We start from the raw sequence: 22040 nt of genomic DNA on the forward strand, positions 1-22040 counted from the left end.
AGCAAACCTTTTAAATTTTTCCATAATATTTTGATTTCTACTCTAACTTGTTCTGTTTCTTTCAATGTTAGCATTAAATATAATTAACATCATAAGAAAAACATAACAAAAATTATAATATGAGAGGGTGCACTACAAGAAATACTGCAATTTGTTAGGGGCTAAACCCCTCACTAAAGGTAAAAATCCCTCACAAATGCACAAATTGTGAGGGGATTACTCCTCTAGCAAAACAGGGGGTCGCAAATCCATTACCGAGGGGCTAACCACTTCGCTAAATTGCCAGGGGCTACCCCCCTCGCTAAATGCAAAGTTAATAGTCTCCTCTGCACCTTACAGCCGTAGGCACCAGCTAGCAGTGTGCAAGGGGCAGGCTGCGTCATATATTTTGCTTGGGAATTAGCCCCTCGCAAAATGCAGCATATAATTTTTTTGCTTGGAGATAAGCCCCTCGCAAAAAGCAGCATATAATTGAAAAGAAATATAATTTTCAAAATCATATATAATAATTAAAAAATATATAATTATAATATAATTTAAATTAATATATATATATATATATATATATATATATATAATAATTCAAATTAAAACGAAATTATTATAATACATATAATAATTAATATTTAAGCAAATATAATAAAAATGAAACACCATACAAAATTACAATAATATTTAAAAATAATTTCAAAATAGTTAACACAAATTGTTCCATACAAATTAAAATAAACTTAAATATGTAAATTTAATTATTCCCCCCATCTTGTTCCTCCTCTTCTTCATCAACTCCTCCATATCCACTAGTTCCTCCAAATCCACCACCCATATTTTGTGAAGTAAAAAATTGATCAAACCTTTGTGACCGCTCATTTGCAATTTGCATTGCTTCTTGATACTCTTGTGCTTGCCTCCTCATTTCTTCCTGAAATTCTCTCCTCATTTCTTCCCGTAATTCTCTTTCTCTTCTTTGCATTTCCTCCTGCATCTCTAATTGTTTTCTCTTCATCTCTTCAATTTCCAAATTTCTTGCTGCTACTTGTTGTGCTGCCTCAGTATTTGCCAAGTTTCTCACAGTTTCAAGCATTTCGGCGGTTAATATAGGTGGAGTGGATGATCCTTCTCCATCAGCATATCTCATTTTGAAATCTCTACTACGCCGCTTGATCCTTCTCCATCAGCATTTCGGTGGCTAATATAGGTGGAGTCCACGCTCCCACCCACAGCCTCTTGAGATCATCAATTAAAGGTTGCAAATAAACATCGATTCCCGCCTTTGGACTCGACGGTCCCGGAATGATGCATGTCAAAAACATGTAAGGTTTCGTCTTGCACATCTCAGGAGGGAGATTGTACGGGGTAACAATAACTGGCCAACAAGAATATGCATTTCCTGAAAAATTATAAGGAGTGAAACCATCTGAGCATAATCCAAGTCGGACATTTCTGGGTTCAAGTGCAAATTCAAGATGAACTCTATCAAAGTGTTTCCATGCCTCGCCATCAGATGGATGTCGCATCATGCCTGAACTAATTCTGTTTGTATGGTGCCATGCCATTTGGCTTGCACTGTGCATTGATGCAAACATTCTTTGCAACCTAGGTATTATTGGTAGATAGAACATAGATTTCACTGCAATGCGATTTTGCCTTTGGTCAACTCCTTTACTGTTAACTAAATACCTCGGACTCTCGCAAAACTTACATTCCTCCAATTCCCCATCATTTGTACCAAACTCGTTGTCATAAAACAACATGCAACCTCTAATGCAACAATCAATCTTTTTTACTTCTAATCCCAACTTCGACACCATCCTCTTTGCATCATAATAACTTGTAGGCATGTTTTCTTTCACAGGAGTCGCGTCCAACATCATTCTCGCAAAGAATTCTAAACACTGATCAGGAACATTCCAATTTGATTTCGCAGCCAAAAGTCTCACACACATTGATAGCTTAGAGTCAGAAGACCCCTCAAACAATGGTATATTTATTTCTTTCAACAGCTGATAAAACCTTTGAGCTTTCTCATTCGGGAACTCTTCTCCATCTAAGTCTTGTGGTTCATCATACGCTACATTCACCCCTAATGCGTCAGTGAACATCTCCTCGACGAGATTAAATTGCTCCTGGCATTGCATATGTGATGAACTACTCCCTGGATCAACTCTATTTATATCTGGTTCTATATGTGTTTGACTTCTAGAAGCCTCTCTATTCATCTCCTGCCTTGTTTCCCCATTAGATGTCCAAACCCAGTAATTTGGCCTAAAACCCACTCTCTCCAAGTGACGTTTCACTTCACTAGGGTCACTAATAATATTTCTGCGACCACACTTTAAACACGGACACCTTACCCCTCCTTCCCTGCGACAACATTCTTGAGAAAATGCATACGAGAGAAACGCAACAACTCCTTCCATAAAAAGTGGTTTAAGCACACGTCGTCCAGGAAACATTCTATCATACATCCAACTACGATAGAATTGGTAATGTTCCATACTGCACATGTGAATCATGTTTAATTATATTCAATATTTGTCTTTTTCTAAACATAAATAAACTATATACTTGTTTTTAGTCCTAAAAAATATTTGTTTTTAAAATATATTTAGTTGTTTTTAGTCCTAAAAAAATATATACATGTGAATCATATATAAACTATATACTTGTTTTTAAAATATATTTACTTGTTTTTAGTCCTAAACATACATACTTGCTTTTAAACTATATATATACACAAAAGCACACAAATTTGTGAGATATAAACATATATATACTAATTTATTTATATACCGTTTTAATAAATATATTGTTTTTATATACTATTTTTAATTACATACAATAAAATTATATTCAATATTTGTCTTTTTCTAAACATATATAAACTATATACTTGTTTTTAGTCCTAAAAAATATTTGTTTCTAAAAAAATATTTTGTTTTTAAAACATACAATAAACTATCAAATATATATATATATATATATATATATATATATATATATATATATATATATATATATATATATATATATATATATATATATATTAAATATAATAAACTATCAAATATAATTTTAAATTCAAAAGTACAAAATTTATAAACTGTTTTTTTATATAATAATATTAACTATACAAAATTTTTATACCGTTTTTTTAAATACTTATTGTTTTTAATGCATACTATTTTCAAATATAATTTTAATTTCAAAAGTACAAAATTTATAAACTGTTTTTTTGATATAATAATATTAACAATACAAAATTTTTATACTGGTTTTTTAAATACTTATTGTTTTTAATGCATACTATTTTCAAATACATACTATTTTTATATTATTATACTGTTTATACAGTTTTTAAACTATTATACCATTTTAAATATACTGTTTTTGAATTAAAATTATAATGTTTTTACTTTTACAATATATAAAAATCGTTTTTTTAAATATACTGGTTTTATAAAATATACTGTTTTTAAATAATATTTTTATAATATATAAAAATCGTATTTTTTATTTAATATATAAATACTGTTTTCTAAATAAAGATTATAATATTTACTAACACACATACAAAAAATATATAAACTGTAATCTAAACACATACAGAAAATTTATATATAACAACATACACACTATATATATATATATATATATATATATATATATATATATATATATATATATATATATATATATATATATACACACACACTTCCATCATAAACACATATAAAAAAATTTCAAAAATTTTATATGTGTACCTTAATTGAAGATAACTTGTAGACTGAAGATTCCCTTCAAAATATCAGAGTTTTCTTCCAAGATTTTTTCTTCTATAAATTAATTGTTGTATAAAAAAAACAAAATTAGATTATATATTAAATCAAAAAGAATGTATAACATTACTTAGAGGAAGTAGAGGAGAATTTTTACCTTAAAATTATAGTGTTGTTGGTTGAGATGAATGAGATTGTGAGGAGTTGAGATGAATGAGGTTGTGAGGAGTTGAGAGGAATGGGGATTTTTGTTAAAGGAAGAAGAAAATAAATATGTAGATATATGGGTTTGAAATGGGTGCAACGTTCGGAAACAGAAGAAGAAGTCAATGCGTGCACATGAGGGTCAGAAATCATCAAGGGGCAGCCCCTCGGAAATAAAACGGTCAAACGAGGCGTGGGGGGACCCCTCGCAAAATGCACCTTGGAAATAAAGACTGCACGCGCAGTCTGCTTGCGCCAGTTGATGAGACAGTACTGTCTTTTTTCCGAGGGTTACCCCTCTCTAAAATCTGTACTTTTTTTTCCTTGGGGATGACCCCTCGCTAAATGCTGCACTAGCTGACGAATAAATTTTCTTTTTGGCGCCACTTTCCTTTACTTGGGGTATCCCCTCGCAATGCAGATTTTCAAAATCAAAATTTCCCTCTTCTTCTATTTGCGAGGGGTCTCCCCTAGGTATGCAAATTTTATTTTTTTTTTTTAAATTGTGTTTTGCGAGGGGCTTAACCCCAAGCAACGTCATTTATTTGCGTGGGGCTTAACCCCTGGCTAATTCCCCTGGCTATTCTAAGGATTTCTTGTAGTGGTGTCATTAGTTACCTTCCTACTTATATAAATAGATCTATTGAATAAAAGTAAACAATAGTAATTTTAATCTAAATTAAACTATTACCTTGAGTTTTAAAAATAAAATAACTAACAACTATTTCAGTTAAAAATATTCAAAACATTTTTTTATACACAAAATAAATATTTATCACTTAATTTTTTGTAAAAGAGAAAAATTTTAAACATTAATTCAACCACCTTCTTGTTTTGATACCTTTCCTTTAACTCTCATCCCTTTCCTTATTCTCCCCATAAATTTTCCTTAAGAAATATATTGGTTGGAATAGTTAATCATAGCTTTCAGCTGCAATGGCTAGCTATTCATTGTTGTAATAAATAGTGTTCTTAACATATTCCAGAATCAAACAATGAGAATGATTATTTCACTTCCTCAATTTCCTTTCATCCAATCATATTTTAGATATTGAAGAATCGGGCATAACTATCAAAACCGTTTCAATTGGCTACATATTCTTTCTCAAAAGAACAATACTCAGAATTACAATACCAGGTCAATTTGCCTATCTAAAATGTCACATCTAAAGATCATAACTTAATCCAATTTTCAGTTCCTTCTGCTATTTTACAATGGTAATGAATGACATGATACAAAATGCAACATGCAAAGATATTATGTCTGTTAAATGAGTCAGTACTCAGTAGTACATTTGATGCTTATATTCCATCTGGATGATATGTATTTTAGCTATGGGAAGAAAAAATTTCATATTCGACTAAAGTAATTTCTCAACATATTAATAAAATATATTCTTTGCCTAAATTTACTGCATTTGTTTTGAAAAATAATAAGAGCATCAACTTATATAGGACATGTATCGCCCCCATTTACTATTGCCTAGTTATGTTTCAGATAACTTCAAATCAGATTCCATGCATGTATGAAGAGGTGCATTTTTTTTAGGTTCAAGACCGTATATGAGGGATGAGTAAGAATTTGAAATGTTGCATGATATAGCATATGATTCACTAGGATCCAATAAATTTGTTAAATTTAGTGCCTTGTAGGGAAAAAATGAAACATGACTGAAATCATAGTTATCTGTATTACCTTATTTGTAAACTAGAATAAGTTTACTATAATTCTTCATAATTCTTTCACTACCAAAAAAAAAAAAGTCTCCTGCCACGCCCAAGAAACCGAGGCTATATGCAAAATAACCGTGGCGTAACGCTGAGGCCACGGTTTGGCCACGAAAATCCAACTGTGGGATATTCGGCCGTGGTCTAAAGTATAGTCCACGGTTTTTTGGTATATACCACGTTTTTTTGACAACCGTGGCTTTTTTAGGCCACGGTTTAGGTAGCTTGATTAAGGCCGCGGTTTGTATTTGCCATGACTGCAAAACTGTGGCGATATGGTAAAGCCACGGTTTCATTTTAACGTTTATGACACAGTATTAGTTCAAGATATAGCCACGGTTTGGTTATGACCACAGATTTAAAACCGTGATTATATGTTATGCATTCTAAGCCATTTATCTTGCCACGGTTTATTTCTGTATCATTACATAAATATTGTCATATTATATATATATATATATATATATATATATATATATATATATATATATATATATATATATATATATATATATATATATATATATATCAACTACCTAACTAATAATATTACATGCCACCAAACACCCTAAATTACCCTTAATCAAAATATTTATTGTACTAAAAAATAAAATCAAATTTTATTCCCACCAATCAGCTTTCACCATTTCTCCAAGTGGCACCCACCCTCTTTTCATTTCTTAGTTGTTTGTTAATACCATGTATTAACCGGTGGATATTTTCAAAATATCAAGAAAAACCCTTTTGTATGTGCAGTGCTTTCCCTCTCTCTTTCCATTTTCAAAAAACATTTTCACTATCATTCTCACTTCTCTCTCTTTCTGGTCTAGCCCCTTTCTCTCTTTGTGTTCCTCCGCAAAACCCTAGCCCCTCCTTGAGTGCATATTTTTTCCAAGAGTGAACAATGACACAAATGAACGTCAATACGGGACACAGATCGAGCGTATCGAGCGTGAACGGTTGAAAAAACTTGTGCTCATCTTCTTTCGCAAAGGTTATGAACTTTTTGTAGATTTTCTACAAAATTTCTTCTTTCACTCTCCCATTTGTAGATTCAATTTAGGAGCTTCTTTGCATTTTTATTTGGCTGTCCTTGCAGTTGTTTTGTGAGTTTTATGCATAGCATTTATTCTGTTTTCATGTAAGTTGTTTACACGTGTTACTACTCTTCCAGAAAAAAATTTGTTTTGTGTTTTTTTGCGAGGTTCGAATTAGGTGTTGTTTTGTTTTGAAATTGGTTTTTGTTGCTGTTCATTACAACATTCAGAATCGGTTCAGAATGAAGATACAATGTTAGTTTTACGATTTAAACACGGTAAACTTCGTTTTTGCGGTTTGACATAATTACGGTTTCGCTATAGCTTGTGATTCTGAGTTGGTTTTGGTTTGAATTATATACATAAGAAGTAATTATGAAGCTGAATTGGAGGATTACTTACATGTTGAAGCGACGAGAAGAAGAAAATTTCGTTTGCAATCTCGCTTACAAAGTATTCGATGAAATGCCCCTGCCGGTTTCTTGATTCTTTCTCTTCTGTTTTATTTTTATTTTTTATGATATCATTTGGTGATCATATTTGGAAGAAATATTAACTGGAGTTTTGTAATTTCTGTTATGAAGAATTGCCCTGCACTTCAATGTTCTCTACTTGACATACATATATATTTGGAGACTTGCTGTGTATAATTGGACGACTTGCTGCGCACCATATGGAATTTCCTAATACCTTTCGAAGTTATAAGTTGATTGATTGGAATGTTGAGCCTGCATCAAAAAGTTAAGTTATTTCTTGATTTAAAAAATGCTCTAAATTTGGTAAATCATATCTTCCTATTAGAATTGTGGTTGAATTATCTGGTGATTGATGTAAATCCACTTTGACACAAACATTTGATCTATATCCTGCTCTACTAACAATGGATTGCAGCAAAATGAAACTCCACTTGACAATTTCAGTGCATGAAGTTCTGTAATACAGGTACAAATAGTTGTTTTTGCATGCATAAGTTATTTGTTTCCTATATCGTGTAGCTTTGTGTGTCTGTGATTGCTTAATGATTGATAGCATGAACTTGTCTCTGATGCCTCCTCAAAACTAAATGGGACTTGATGGAATTCAGAAATGGGCTGCAACCTGCAAGTGTACTGTGTGCCCTTTACCGAAGGCATTCAATGTAAGTTGTGTTAGATAGTTTGGTAGTCTGCAATGCTTTCAAATGTGAAAGTTAGTTATTTATCCATCTATAATGAGAAAACTGAGTTTTTTAGTTTTTTTTACTGCTCATATAGTTAATTTTTTGATCATTCTATCTATATCTGATAGCTGTTTTTGTACTACCCGAATGCTGGTCATGCCGAACACTTAAAAATGGTGCTTCAATGGACTGTGTTTGTTGTGAATACATGATGTAAGTTTGAATTTTTGGCTTTAATAATGATAATTTCTCAAGTTAGTTATATTTTGATTAATATGAGTTGCTTTAGATGTCATATTTCAAAATTGGAGGCAACACATATGTGTCTTTCTTTGTTGAGTCTGCTGAGAAGAAGTCGAAGAAGCGGCCGATGGGGAATAAAGAATCTGTTCGGAAGTATCGTGAGAAGCAAAAGGCTATGGCTGCGTCGTTGGAGGATGAGGTTACGAAATAAAAGAAGAGGTGATGCTTGACAGTGCATACTCTCTAAAAGAAGTGTTAAATATTTGAATTTCTTCGAAGTTAGTTTATGCACATAATTGACTTATTTTAATTGCTGCTGCATGTTGTGATTTTCCTAGCATATATTGTCATTATTTGGGTTATAGTGATAATTGTTTGTTTAGTTATTTAATTTTTTGCTTTGTAAGCATGCAGTATAAGAAACACAGAGAATCTTAGGAGAAAGAAAAAGAGTTTCAGAAATGAAGCATGGCTTTCAATGATACTTATTTTTTTTTTTTGCATTATGTTTAATTACTATAACTGGTATATGTATGTTGAAGATTAGCTTTTGTTGGTCCATGTATGTTCTTGCATTATCCCTCACTTTTCTCTACAGAATTTTTTGACAGAACACAAAGGCAATGCAGAAACTTCTCATATACTATTATGAAAACAATGGTTCACTACAATCTGTGAATTCTAGAGCGGTCAATGGTAAATACTATTCTTTTTTTATTTTAGTGTTAATTTATCAATGGAGTTGTAATGTATATATCACTTCTACATGAGTGAAAATTTTGAAAAATTGAAATATCTTTTTGTTTAAATTAAGATTAGAGGGACTGAGTCATAGATTCTATAATACGAGGGATTGAATATATTTTGTTGGACTGTGATAGATTCTACAAATGTGATAATTAATGAGTTATTAAGAGATTGCACTTCCATTAGAGTCTTAATTGACATAATGCTTAAATAAAACTGTAAACTAAAGTGCTAATAATTGGTTTTTTTATAATCTTACAATTTGTTGGGGCACATGTCATAATACTGGTTTTTAAAATTGTGTGTTGAAATTATAGGATGAAATGGAAATGGAAATGAGGAGATTGAAAGTTATAGCTGAAGCAACCAATGAATATGTATAGTAAAACTTGCAAGGAAGCCTTTATAGGATGAAGTGAGAAAGAGAGATTACAGAAGTTGTATATGCTGATTAGTCAATCAAAAGCCTCTTATAAATGAGTTGTTATGTGTTTATTTTAAGTGAAAGATTATGCTTTTTTGTGACATTTGATGGTTTGTGTAATAAACTAAAAAGATATTTGTAATAGATAAAATAAATAATTTATATTTCTTTATTTATAGATATTAACAAGTTTATAAAAATAATAAATGTTATGATTTTAAATGCAGTAAATATAGTTAAAAATATTAAATTAAATGAAAATAAATATATATGAAATAAGTATGAATAAATTAGTAAATATAATACAATTATGTATTTAAGTGAATGTTGTTAATTTTTTATATTATAAAATAATTCATATTTAATATTTTATGATCTATATGATAATGTTTGTAGTATTGCTGCAAATATTTTGGGGTAAATTTAACTCACTTTTTTCACGGGTCGCTATCACCACAATACCTTTTTTATTTAAATCAACAAAATATTTATAAATATTTATAGTTTTTAGTAAATATTTGTAAATATTTATAACAACAAATATATAACAGCAACAACCAAATCTTTTCAAATGATTTATAAGATATTAAAGAACATACCCGTGGGTCGCTATCACTACAATGTCTTTTTTATTTTGAAGTCATTTTGAAGACTATTTTTTATCATTGTTGTTCTATTTTCTTTTGGTATTTTTATACTACTGCTCTCTAAAACAGATTTATTAAATATTGATTTCATATCTATTTTTTTAGTCTTAATTTAATATTCTTCTTTCTAAATATTTAAAATTTAAAATTTTATTTGTACTACATTATTCACATTAAGATATGAATTACCCGTGCGGACGCACGGGTCTTCTACTAGTATATATATATATATATATATATATATATATATATATATATATATATATATATATATATATATATATATATATATATATATATATATATATATATATATATATATATATATATAAAATTAACAATAATATTGATGATTAGAATCTAATTAAATTTAAAGAATAAGTAAATAGCATTTTTCCTAAACTATTTATCAATGGTAAATTCTATTTTACATGTATGTTGCTTACATATATAAGCTCAGGATGTAGGAAGAGCTGATAAAAAAGTGACATATTGGTAAATATAGCTAAAATATATAGTTAATTCATTAGGAACGGCGACAAAACGCTCATTGCTTTCTTGCCGTTTAAGTTAAATACTCTAGTTAATTTGTGTTCGATTTTGCGGTGAGTTTGATAGAATTGGTGTTAATGATAAACTATTATATCACTCCTTAACTACTTTAACTTTATCAACATGTTGCTTGGGGAACTAGGACAATTATACCTCTCTTTGATAACTTCGTCTTTATAGACTTCATGGTTAAAGGATTGTAGACCGTTATGAAATAAATGACTAGAACTTATATAATATCACAAACTTCAGCCCAACCGTCACTGGTAATAAGAGCGAAAGATGAATAACAAGATGTATGTAATTTGAAAAAATATTGATTGATCTAAGTTGTTTTTCGAATAAATTTAATTTGGAGATTATCATTTTCTAAATCAATTTAAATAAATGCATATGTTCAGCGAAGAATTGGTGAAACAAACAATCTACATATGATATAATAAACTCAACTGGAATTAGAGTCGAACTAAATCTCATCTAACTGCACATAATAAGTTTATTCTAGGACATACAAAAACATAAACAAACCTTAACAAGGCAAATATATTGAACAACAAACATATCAAATCATAAAATGTTTCACTAACGTACATTTTATTGAAAAGATTCATGGAGAATGAGGACTAAGAATTGATCTTCTTGTCTCAGAATGACATCCACAAAGAAAGGAGGATGAAGCTGAAGTGAGAGCTGCAAACTTGTGTTGAATTTGAATGGTTGTGATTCTAGACCTTTCACACAAGTTTCCAACTTTCACTTCCGCTTCATCCTCCTTGTATTTTTTCGTCATAGCAACACAAACAATTTGTGAACCACACTCATAGTATGCGTTTTCTTGAGTTATTTTTTTATTCACCTTTTCTAAAAGTCAAAATGTATTAGCCTGATATTGTAATCTTACAAACAGCATGTTAACCAAAGTTGATAACATAAACTAACATTACATTGTAATCCTACAAACAACATGTTAACCAGATTTGGTAACATAAACTAGCATTCCATTGTAATCCTGCAAACAGCGTGTTAACCAGATTTTGAAGCCTAAACTAGCATGACATTGTAATTCTACAAATAGCATGTTAAACATCGTAGAAGTAGTTTCTCGTGTTGACTCTACCCTCGATCATTCACTGTATAGATACACGCCATCACCCATGTTTACTAGGTAAGTGAGGGTTACTTCAGGCGGCCCAAACCCAATACAACAACATGTAATTGAATTTAGGCGGTCATATGCTCTATATTGGACAACATGTGGCCCTATAACGGGTGGCAGTGTGCTTTGGCTTTCCTTTCTTCTTCATATATTATCCATTTTTAGAGCCTGATAAAATTATCAAGATATAGAGTTCCTCAAGCACAAGGGTTTAAAAAGGATGAAATGGTTTAGCTAGATTGTTCGCGGTCTTAAGGTTTCTCTCTAAGGATTTTTCCCAATTGATTTTTTCTGACGAGGGCTTGTGGCAAATCCCTCAAGCAACGCTTGGGTAAAATCCTTTAAAAATAGCTTATGACGAGTTCCTCAAGGGTAGCTTGGAGTTAGTCCATCAAGCATAACTTGAGATGAGTCCCTTATGCATAGTTTGGGGATAGTTTCTTAAGTGTTGCTTTGTGGGAGTTTCTCAAGCATAACTTGGGATGATTCCCTCAAGCTTAAATTTGTGCGAGTTCCCCTAACAATTTGAAACAACGACATGGGTACCATTAGATTCTTCTAATGTTGGTTTTTCCTTGGGTTGGTAAATGACTTAGGACCCTGCATGCATTAGAGATGTTAAGAGATGTTGGGAATCTCACTTTAATCGTTGGTCTGCCTAGGGGAAATCATCATTGCCTATTAGGCCTAGTTTTTGGTGTTATAAAAGGAAAACCTTAGTTCCTTTTCCAAACACGCTCCCATACTCTTTTGTCATAGAGCATCGGTGTTCCTCTTCCAAAATCCCAAGTCCATCTTTTCAATTCAGTTACAAGTATAACACCTCCCTCCTTCATTACACCCTTTCTTTTTTAGAATCACTACAACATTTTTATCCTACGGCAACGCCTAATTTTAAGGTGGTAAAAACGCCGTTCTCGTAGAGAGTAATAGACAACAAATTTTATATTTTGTTGGGGTAGGGTATATATTTCTTACAAATTTTATGTTAACGGTTAAAAACCGTTCTCGTAGATCACCAAAAAAATGGCATATATCGGCAACGGATTGAAACCCTTCTAATATATTTTTTTTTTGATATTTAATAAAATATTTATTATAAGAAAAATTTCATTTGGCTTAATTGAAGAGATGACTTTTCTAATTCTCAATAAGCACCGTTCCCTTTCCAAATATTAGTGAGCGCTAATCTAAATTGTGGCCGTTCCCTTTCCAAAATTTCTTGAGCGCTAAAATCCCAAATCTTCCCTCCCAACAAATTTTCTTGACTCTTCTTCAACCAAAACAATCATAATAAACCCTAACCCTTTCATTCTTCAAGCTAATCAATCTGAACCTAACCCTTTCTTCTCATCACACATGATTCTCTCCTGCGTGTCCAATTTGTCAATACAGATTGGATCTCTTGTGTAAGCTTCATTGCCTTGGTCACTCGAGAACGAAGGTTAACGAAGAACACAACAGTCACTCACGAACGAGGTATCACCACTTCTTAGTTCAACCGGTTTATATTTCATTATCTAGGTAATCTTTAATTTGTACCCCTTTCTCATCTCTCTGGGACTGTACGTGGCAAGCAATACAGTTGAACTCGGGAACTTTCTCTCTGCACTTTTATCACTAACAAAATGATAAGTGGAATCAATTCATAAATTGAAACTAATGTTATTTTGAATTGTTGATTTTTTAGGGTTTAAGTTTTTTAGTTATTGCTGTCCTCAAGGGTTGCAGAAATTTCAAGGGTTGGCATACTCAACTGCAGTAACTGGTGAGTTTCCTAACTTTTGAGTGTTAAGGTGATGAGTAACTACAATTGACATGATAATAAATTACTTCTAACTTTTCATTAGAGTTAGAGACCATGATTCAGAGTGTTATTATGTCAATAGATATGAGTGTTGCTTCATTTACTTGAACTTGTTTCTACATGCTGGTTTCTTTGTGCTTGTTCTTTATTTTCAGGCAATTAGAGAATAGTTTGTCTTAATGTTAGAGAAATCAAGGTGATTGTATGATGAACATGATAACTTAAGCTAGTGTGTTGAACAAGTCTATCTTTGTAGGGATTTTATTTATCTATATTAATACTTTTAACTTTTCGGTTGAAGATAAACTTAAGCTACTTGTACATTGTTGAAACACATCTATGTTTATACGGAAATGGAATCTTCATGTTATAGTATTAGCTTCATGTATAAACCAAAATTGTGATATATTTCATTTTTGCCACTACTTTATGTTTTTTATGTATTTCATAAAGCTCAGTTACTACACTGCCTGCAAGTAAACACCTCCAGCCACTTTGAGTTCAATGAATTTGTTTTAGTTGCCTCTATTCAAGGAGAGGGTTTATGTTTTAGTTTATGAGATATATTTAAATTTAATTGAATTTTTATACATCACTCAACAATAAATTATTTTTGGCTAATCTCAATAACTCTACAAACTACTTTACCATCCTTTCCACTCATTGTGCAAGTGTGAAATATATAGGGTCTGCAAATGAACCTCTTTTTATTTCAAATTATTCTGTGTTTCAATCATTTTCACTCCCTATTTCAAATTATTGTTTGTGTTTATAACATTATTTCCTCAATTTCACTACCGGTATATGCTACAACAACAATAGTAGTAGAAACCAATCTCTTTATTTCTTTTCTGCTAACATCTCAACATGCTGCCCCAAGTTCTCTGCTGTTAATCTCTGTCAATCTGCATTCGATTTATTTCAAAAAATCAGTAACTGCCAATTTTACTTGAAATTTGAATGGACATGCACAAAATTGCAGATAATTGAACTTGTGAAGAAGCACATACTGACTGCAGGACCGAAGCATAAGGATATATAATGAATGAATGATGTTATTTTGTTATTTAATTTATTAAATATTTAATATCATATTAAAATTGTATTTGAATATTCTTATATATAAAAAAGTGAATGATGATTGATATTATTTATCAGGTTTATTAAACAAACAGATTTTATTTTTAAAAAAAAAATTCAGCTTTTGCAACGGTTAGAAAGTGTTTCTGTAGTTATAAAGCGTTGTTGTTGTAATTGAAGAAGAAATTGATATTAGAGTCAATCAGAACGGCTAATCATGGACTACAGTAAAAAACCGTTTCTATAGAAAGTAAAACAGCCGTTCCCTTAACTAAACCAATTGCAACGGTTATAATTTGCAAACGGGGTGCAACCGTTGTTGTTTGGCACCGTTCTCTAAAGATTATTAAACAACGTAAGACGTTGCTGTTGGATAAACAACCGTTGCGAAAGGATAAGGGAACGCCTCAGATTGGCACGGTCCAAAAACCGTTCTAATAGGCAATGGCAACGGATTTTTTGGATTTTGCAACGGTTTTCGGCCGTTGCCGTATAGTAAAAATGTTGTAGTGAATGTCTATCATATGAGATTTAGATGAGAATAGTAATTTGGTAGCACCTTCAAACTGCAATAAGTGTATGACGATGTAAAACAATTGCTATAGGAATGCATGATATCTTAATGGAACAATTGATTATAAATTGATAAAACTGAGCATGTTTGGTAGTTACGAAAGTACTACCAGCTCATTTATTGGCAAAGATAATGGTAGTGATTCTTTTTCCCCTTTTCTTTCTCAAGAAATGCCAAGCAATTAATGGCGGCCATTAATCTTAAGTACACGTGCGTCGAGGACTTCGTGAGCCATTACAGTTGTGAGGAAATGGTGGTCTTCTTTAATTTTCGGAGGCAAATCAACCTTTATGACACTCATGATGAGAATAATTAGAGGTAGCCCTACACCAAGGTGGACGCTAATTATATTTGCTAAAAAGTAAAATAAGGATAACCCCTTGTGTAGGATAGCCTATGGTGTTTAGGGTATAAGGTTATGTTCAGGGATAACTCATGTAGGGCTGTAAGAGTCTCTTTATAAAGTTTTTGTGGAAATTATTTGAGATTCCCCTTCACTCTTAAGTATGTGATATTTATAGAGGCTCTTTGATCTGGGCTAACGAATCAAAAAACATATTTCACTCATTCCCATGACCAGAGAAGATGGCTGAGAGGAGACTTATTCTCCCTGAAATCATGGGAGAAGTAGTTTCCCATATTGACACTCCTCGGTCAACCACTGTATGGACACGCGTTCTCACTCATGTTTAATGGACATGTGAGGATTATTTCAAGCGGCCCAAGCTCAATAGGCCGGTCTCTCACTGAAATCGGACAATCTTATGCCCCCATATCACGCGGCGTGTGTCTTCACGAGGAAGCTCGCCTCTTGAAAGTGTGCTTGATTTTTCTTTCTACTTCATTGATCATCCCTTCTTGAGTTTTAATAAAATTATCATAGTGCATTCATGGTCCAAATTGAAAATCAATGGTAAAATGATGTTGTGAAAAGGAATTTGTGTACTCTATTTGAACTATTTTTTTTTGTTGTTGTGTAGGCTGTAAGAGAATATATCCAAGCGGCATTCCCGGCACTAAAAGTAGCTTTTGTACGTAAAAGCAAGAACGGAGAACTTTATGATCTACGGCTGGACATTGACTGATTTGATGATGATGAATAATATTCTAGAAATGATGCTCCATTGTACGTTGAGGCATCATTTTATTCTGATTCTTACGTGACTTCATTCAACTTTTGGTCATAGTTTTCATATAAGAGAGCAAACTTCCTTTATGAAGTAAGAGTTACGTTTGCACTGCATTGCATTGCACTAACATTATATTTATCAGCTTGGCTCCATCATTTAAAAGGTTTCTAATTCTCAACGTCATTATTTTGGAATATAATTTGGTCGGATTGTGTGAGGAAAACAAGAATAATACGGTTAATACAAATAAAATAACATAGATTTATCACGCTGGATTCTGGCCTAAGTAGGTACTGTTTTTTTTTTTTTTAATTTAAAAAATAAATAGAAAAATAAATTTGACATTTAAGAAATTATTGATTGTGTAGCGTACTAGGACGTTATTTCACGACACTATCTAAAACAACCTAATCAAACTATACACTTAGAGCTATCAATATGGGCTACCCGGTCCTAAACGGGTCGACCCTAACGGGTCCTGAGCTTTTCAGGACTGGACCAAAAAAGCCCTGTATAATATGGGCTCGAGATTTACTATCCGAGCCCGGCCCTAGATGGGTTTCGGGCTACGCGGCTCTAAATGGGCTTTTTTATTTAAAAAAATTAAATAAAAAACTCCATAATATTTATTATAAATAAAATTAAAAATTATGTTATTTTAAACATAATACTTGAAAAAATATTATCTCTTATAAATACTATAATGTGTTTCTAAATACAATATATGTCTAAATTGTAAAAAATAATACTTGAATATTTATTATAAGAGAACAACTAATATAATATGATGACAAAATGTTGATTATATTAATGTATAATATTTAAAAGAGAAAGATTGAATAAAATAGAGATAAAATTTAGTGAAGTGAGAAAAATCAATATGCTATTTTGGAGTAAGTTAATATAAATATTAATATATTTTTTAAAATTTTATAACTATGCGGGTCTGATGGGCTATCCACGACCCATATGGGCTAGCCCTAATGGGAAGCGGACTTTTCAGGGCTGGGCTAAAAAGGCCCTGATAAATATGGACTCTAATTTTAAGGCCCAAGCCCTATGATTTTTCGGGTCTGGCGGACCGGCCCATATGGGCTAGCCCATTTTGACAGCTCTATATACACTACTCCAATGCACTATTGGCAATGTTTGAAAAACTACATTAAATAATTGTCATATGTCCGACCTAATTAATATTTTTTATAAGGAGAAATTTAAATAAATCTACAAACAATATTCACTTAACCGATTAGTAGAAAGAGAGAAAAGATAGTGTAGCTTTGAAATCATAAGTTAGTATTGGATCAAATTCAAAACATGATAAGGATAATATTAGAATTCGACAGAGTCGAATCAAACATCTTGTAGTCGAGGGCTGTTCATGTTTACTACAACATGCAGTTTGATGAAGTAATAGATATGTATGTGTACCGTAAAAAAAGAGGTGTGTGTGATCCTCCTGGTAGGTATATTACACTTTAGGCGTGAGGGCTAGCTCACGATGGCGAGTAGCCCTGTACGGTGGTTTTTGAGGTTGTTTTAAGGACCAATTGACGTTAGGTGAGAGATCCTGCTGTTGGTCGGTGCTGCTAGGTCGCACGCGAGAATTTTGATTGATGTTGTTATGGTTACTCAAAGCGGAGTGCACTCTAAGTGGTTCTTGAATAGATGCAAGTAAATAAGTGGTACTTGAGAGTTGTCTCTTATTCTCTTGGGGATAGTGTATTTATAGGAGTTCACCTAAAACTAGGGTTTATGGCCTCTTGGACATGATCTTAACTTTGTGAAATCAAGCCTCTCCATTCATTTAGTTTTGATGAAGTCAAATTGATTATCAAAGGCTCATAGCAAAAAAAATGGATAAAGCATCAAGTTTTTTAAAGAAATATTTGAAGACATTTGGAGCTTAAGCACTATAGGTAAAAACATGTTTTTATCTTGATAATATAGTGCTCAAAACTCATATTTTATTGCATGCGTCCATTGAAATTAAAAGAAACTCTTTTTCTTCTCAACGTAACCTGTTACGGTCACGCAGCCAGCCTTTATTTTGCCCCTGGAAGTATTTTTTCTCACAGCGTAACCCATTATGGTATTTTCGTAACGCGTTACTGAAACGAGGTTTTTAAATTTTAAACTGCAACGGTATAGCGTAACCCGTTACGGTATTTTCGTAACGCGTTACGAATGAAACAGTGGCAATGGTTCAGCATTTTTTTCTGTTGCATACGAATCAGATTGTGTGCCTACTAAACATTGCATTGTTTCATTGATTTGCATCATTTCTAAAAGGTGTTAAGGCAGTATATAAAGCACTATTTTTTTCAGATTTAAACATACCTCTTTCATTGGCAATTTTACATTCTTACTCTCTCAATTTTCATACTAAGTGCTCATTGATATTCAAACTTTCATATTGATTTTTTCTACATTAGAGTTTCATTCAAAGTCCAGAAAAAATTCATAAGTCATAAATATTGAGCACTATACTATCATTGATAATTGCTTGTTTGGAAGGGAAGATCAATCTTATAGATTAATATATATTCATATACTTTCTTACTCCAATAAATTTTCATATTTTGCTTATTATTGACTTGCTATCCAGGATTGTTGGAAGCAAGGGTTTTTGATTAGTAAGAGGAATGTTTTCATAATCAAGTTAGTAAATCCAAGAGGATTGTTCTTGGTGGTTGAAATCTTGTTGTCCAGGATTGTTGGAAACCAGTAAGTCATTAAGGGTGAATTGTACTCTTAGTGTATTTAGTGAAAATCCAAGGGGATTGTTCTTGGTGTTTTGGTTTGTCTTGTACAAGTTACCAACAATAGTAAAATCTCTTACAGCGTAAGGGGACTGGAGTACTCTCGGATTGTGAGGGGAACCAGGATATATCGTTGTGTCCTTTATCTTTCTGCATTTTATTACTTTATTCAAAATTAACCAAACTAGAAAATAAGAACATCCTTGTCTCTAAAAACCAGAATATTTATTGGTCCTAATTCACCCCCCCTCTTAGGCGCAATCTGTACTTACAAACTTCTCACTTTATTAAGGAGATCATGGTCCAGCTATATTTTCGGAGTCAACAAAGACTCACTCTTACTTAATTGTCACGTTAGACGGATAGTATGAGCGACTATATTGGACTCCTTTCAGGCAACCTATTTGTTGGGCGATGGGCACCCTAATCTTGGACTTTTTCCAAAATAGGACACTACATAGTCCCTCAAGCACGAGAGCTTTTCCGTTAAAGAGCGAATTGTTTAAAACCATTCTCCTTTCTTGGAGGCGCCTACCCCTTGTCAATGACTCTTATGGACGAGGAATGCGTTGGGGCAACCCTCTTTTTTCGGCGAGTTCGTTTGTGTAGGGCGGTCGAAGTAGCAGGTGAACCAAGGCTCACACATTGCTAGGCGGGGTCTTCGGTTATGTTCCCACTCGATGAGTCAACGTCCAAGTCTTAATTATTCAAGTATAGTAAACCATCTGAGACGTCAGCCAATTATGATGCAGACGTGTTCTCCTTTATTTAATGGTATCAATTATGATTTTTTTCGAATTAGAAACGATAGTGGCACAAGTAGCGAGCAAAGTTTTGCAAAATCTTGAGGGGTTATGAGTTCTCATATAAGAAGAATTTTTCTTCTTATTTCGTTCTACCTTTAACAACATTGCTCGAGTTACTCCTTTTGAATTTTCTAACGCAACTTTCGACCTTCTCACAAGTATTGACATAAAAAAATTTAATTGCTAAACCGGTTGAAATTTAAATTTCTTTATCTCACACTTAAATTAGATCGATTTAGAATTTTAGATCCGAATCATATCTATCCCTATTTATTTTTGTACTTTCTGTCGTCACTATTATAAAAAATGACTTTAAATATTGATCACTTTTATAAGTAAATGTCAAAATATTTAAAATTAATTAATGTTTGTATAATATTATATTTTTTATTTATTTTAAAAATATTTAATTTTAGTAGTTGATTCAGAAATAATAATTATGGATATTATAATAAATTTTATTTTGATTATATATAAAAAGAAGAAAATTAATTATGTTTAATTGTAACTAATATAAAAATAATTATTTTTGTTTATAATTATGATATGGGAAAAATGGAAGGACTATTCTTGAAACCAAAAGTAGCTTTTGTACTTAAAAGCAAGGATAGAGAACTTTCTGATGTACTATGGGACATTTATTGATTCGATGATAAATAATGTTTTGGAATTATGTTCCATTGTATCTTGATTCTTGAGGTATCATTTTATTCTGATTTTTACTTATCGGCGACTTCATTCAACCATAGACCATGTTTTTCATTAGAGAAAAGGGGTGATGCACTGACAGTGTTTCCACTGTCAACCAATCACCATCCATGTATTCAATTAAATCATTTTTTTATTTAAAAAAAAACTTAATGACATGACATATTTATGATTTTCTATTGGATGACAGTGTAAAATTATTTTACACCGTCAATGCACTAGCTTTTAACTCTTTTCATAAAACAAAATTACAAACAATGCGTAAAAATTTTGTTATTTATTAATAGCAATATATAAATTCAACATGAATTCAGTTAACCTAAAAAAAAAAAAAACTAAGCCATAAATATTTTATTGTCAAGGAATATCACCTTTTTCCTCACTTTTCATGAATTTATTTTATCTTTCTATTCTCTTGCATACATTAATATTAAACCAAAGAATAATACAGCTACTACAACAAAAGTTCAATAGCTAAGAAGGTGGATCAAAGTAACAGAAGGAGAGAAACAACGAGGTAGAAAAATGAATATGAGGTGGAAAGTGATTAACTCATGAAGCAAATTGGCTTTGAGAGTCAGTGACACGAGTTGCATAGTATCTTGCAATGAAGTCAGAAGCTTTCCTATCAACACCAGGCTCAGCAACCCAACCACCTCTATCTTCATCACTTGCAAACATTCTTCTTCCAGCTCCACTACCTTCCCAATACTCATCATTGTTTCCGCTTGAGAAACATGCTTTGAATATATTGCATAAAGATGAAGATGAACCCTTACCTCCCATTTTTCACACCCTTCAAGTCTATATAATGGATCTGTAAGGTGTTATATGTGTGTTTAAGACTATGTTACAATGTAACTCTAATTGGTTGTGAGTAGAGGACAATGGAGTTGTTGGTATTTATAAAGTGGGAAAGCAAGACATCTGGTTTTAAAATCATTACTTTTTATTTTACAATCATATAATAAAAAGGAGGGTATGGAATCTTTGAGATAAATAATAATAATAATAGATGTAAAAAGAAGCAGGAGTGTTCTCGTCCTCTACTTTATGAATTGACTCACAGAACAGTTATTCTCCCCTAGCTGGTTCAGTGTCCAATTCTGCTTTATGGTTCCAAGTATCCTACTGAAGATGTTTTTTCTTAATATATATATATATATATATATATATATATATATATATATATATATATATATATATATATATATATATATATATATATATATATATATATATATATATATATATATATATATATATATATATATATATATATATATATATATATATAGGGGACGTATCAAATGAGACCTTTGGCTATAATGAGAACTGAGAGCTTTTAATAATAACCATTGGATTTGAATTAATGGCTTATCATATGTTAAATACATATTACATAAATATCTTGTTCATATAGGGACTAGAATTTTTAAAGCAGATAAAAAAAAATAAATGAGTAAAATGACGACCTACTAAGATACCATTTTCAGA

General features: G+C 31.7%; 3 protein-coding genes across 4 annotated transcripts; 1 reads left to right on the forward strand and 2 right to left on the reverse strand.

Moving 5' to 3' along the window:
• Window positions 1-1151: 1151 nt before the first annotated feature.
• Window positions 1152-2498, reverse strand: LOC131622634 (uncharacterized). Its single transcript, XM_058893671.1, has one exon. It carries the CDS (start codon window positions 2496-2498, stop codon window positions 1152-1154), a length of 1347 nt encoding a protein of 448 aa, XP_058749654.1.
• A 3983-nt stretch (window positions 2499-6481) lies between these two features.
• On the forward strand, window positions 6482-9431 carry LOC131622648 (uncharacterized). 2 transcript variants are annotated; one of them, XM_058893681.1, is made up of 6 exons: window positions 6482-7690; window positions 7833-7886; window positions 8036-8120; window positions 8197-8369; window positions 8749-8846; window positions 9215-9431. In XM_058893681.1, exons 1-5 carry the CDS (start codon window positions 7672-7674, stop codon window positions 8826-8828), a joined length of 411 nt encoding a protein of 136 aa, XP_058749664.1. In that variant the 5' UTR covers window positions 6482-7671; the 3' UTR covers window positions 8829-8846; window positions 9215-9431. The 2 variants fall into 2 exon arrangements, with proteins under 2 accessions (XP_058749664.1, XP_058749665.1); XM_058893682.1 differs by having other exon boundaries at window positions 8762-8846.
• An 11422-nt stretch (window positions 9432-20853) lies between these two features.
• On the reverse strand, window positions 20854-21399 carry LOC131622649 (uncharacterized). The gene has a single exon (XM_058893683.1). It carries the CDS (start codon window positions 21327-21329, stop codon window positions 21096-21098), a length of 234 nt encoding a protein of 77 aa, XP_058749666.1. The 5' UTR covers window positions 21330-21399; the 3' UTR covers window positions 20854-21095.
• Between the last annotated feature and the right edge of the window lie 641 nt (window positions 21400-22040).

This window comes from Vicia villosa, unplaced genomic scaffold (genome assembly GCF_029867415.1).
Source record: "Vicia villosa cultivar HV-30 ecotype Madison, WI unplaced genomic scaffold, Vvil1.0 ctg.000034F_1_1_3, whole genome shotgun sequence".
Classification (NCBI taxonomy): Eukaryota; Viridiplantae; Streptophyta; class Magnoliopsida; order Fabales; family Fabaceae; genus Vicia; species Vicia villosa.

What these genes read in the sequence shown, in the direction of transcription:
- LOC131622648 (XM_058893681.1), top strand. An exon ending in CTTTACCGAAGGCATTCAAT is followed by an intron (nt 7,887 to 8,035) that starts GTAAGTTGTGTT and finishes TATATCTGATAG; the next exon opens with CTGTTTTTGTACTACCCGAA. An exon ending in GTTTGTTGTGAATACATGAT is followed by an intron (nt 8,121 to 8,196) that starts GTAAGTTTGAAT and finishes GAGTTGCTTTAG; the next exon opens with ATGTCATATTTCAAAATTGG.
- LOC131622649 (XM_058893683.1), bottom strand. Translation starts at nt 21,329, where the DNA reads ATGGGAGGTAAGGGTTCATCTTCATCTTTATGCAATATATTCAAAGCA.
- LOC131622634 (XM_058893671.1), bottom strand. Translation starts at nt 2,498, where the DNA reads ATGGAACATTACCAATTCTATCGTAGTTGGATGTATGATAGAATGTTT.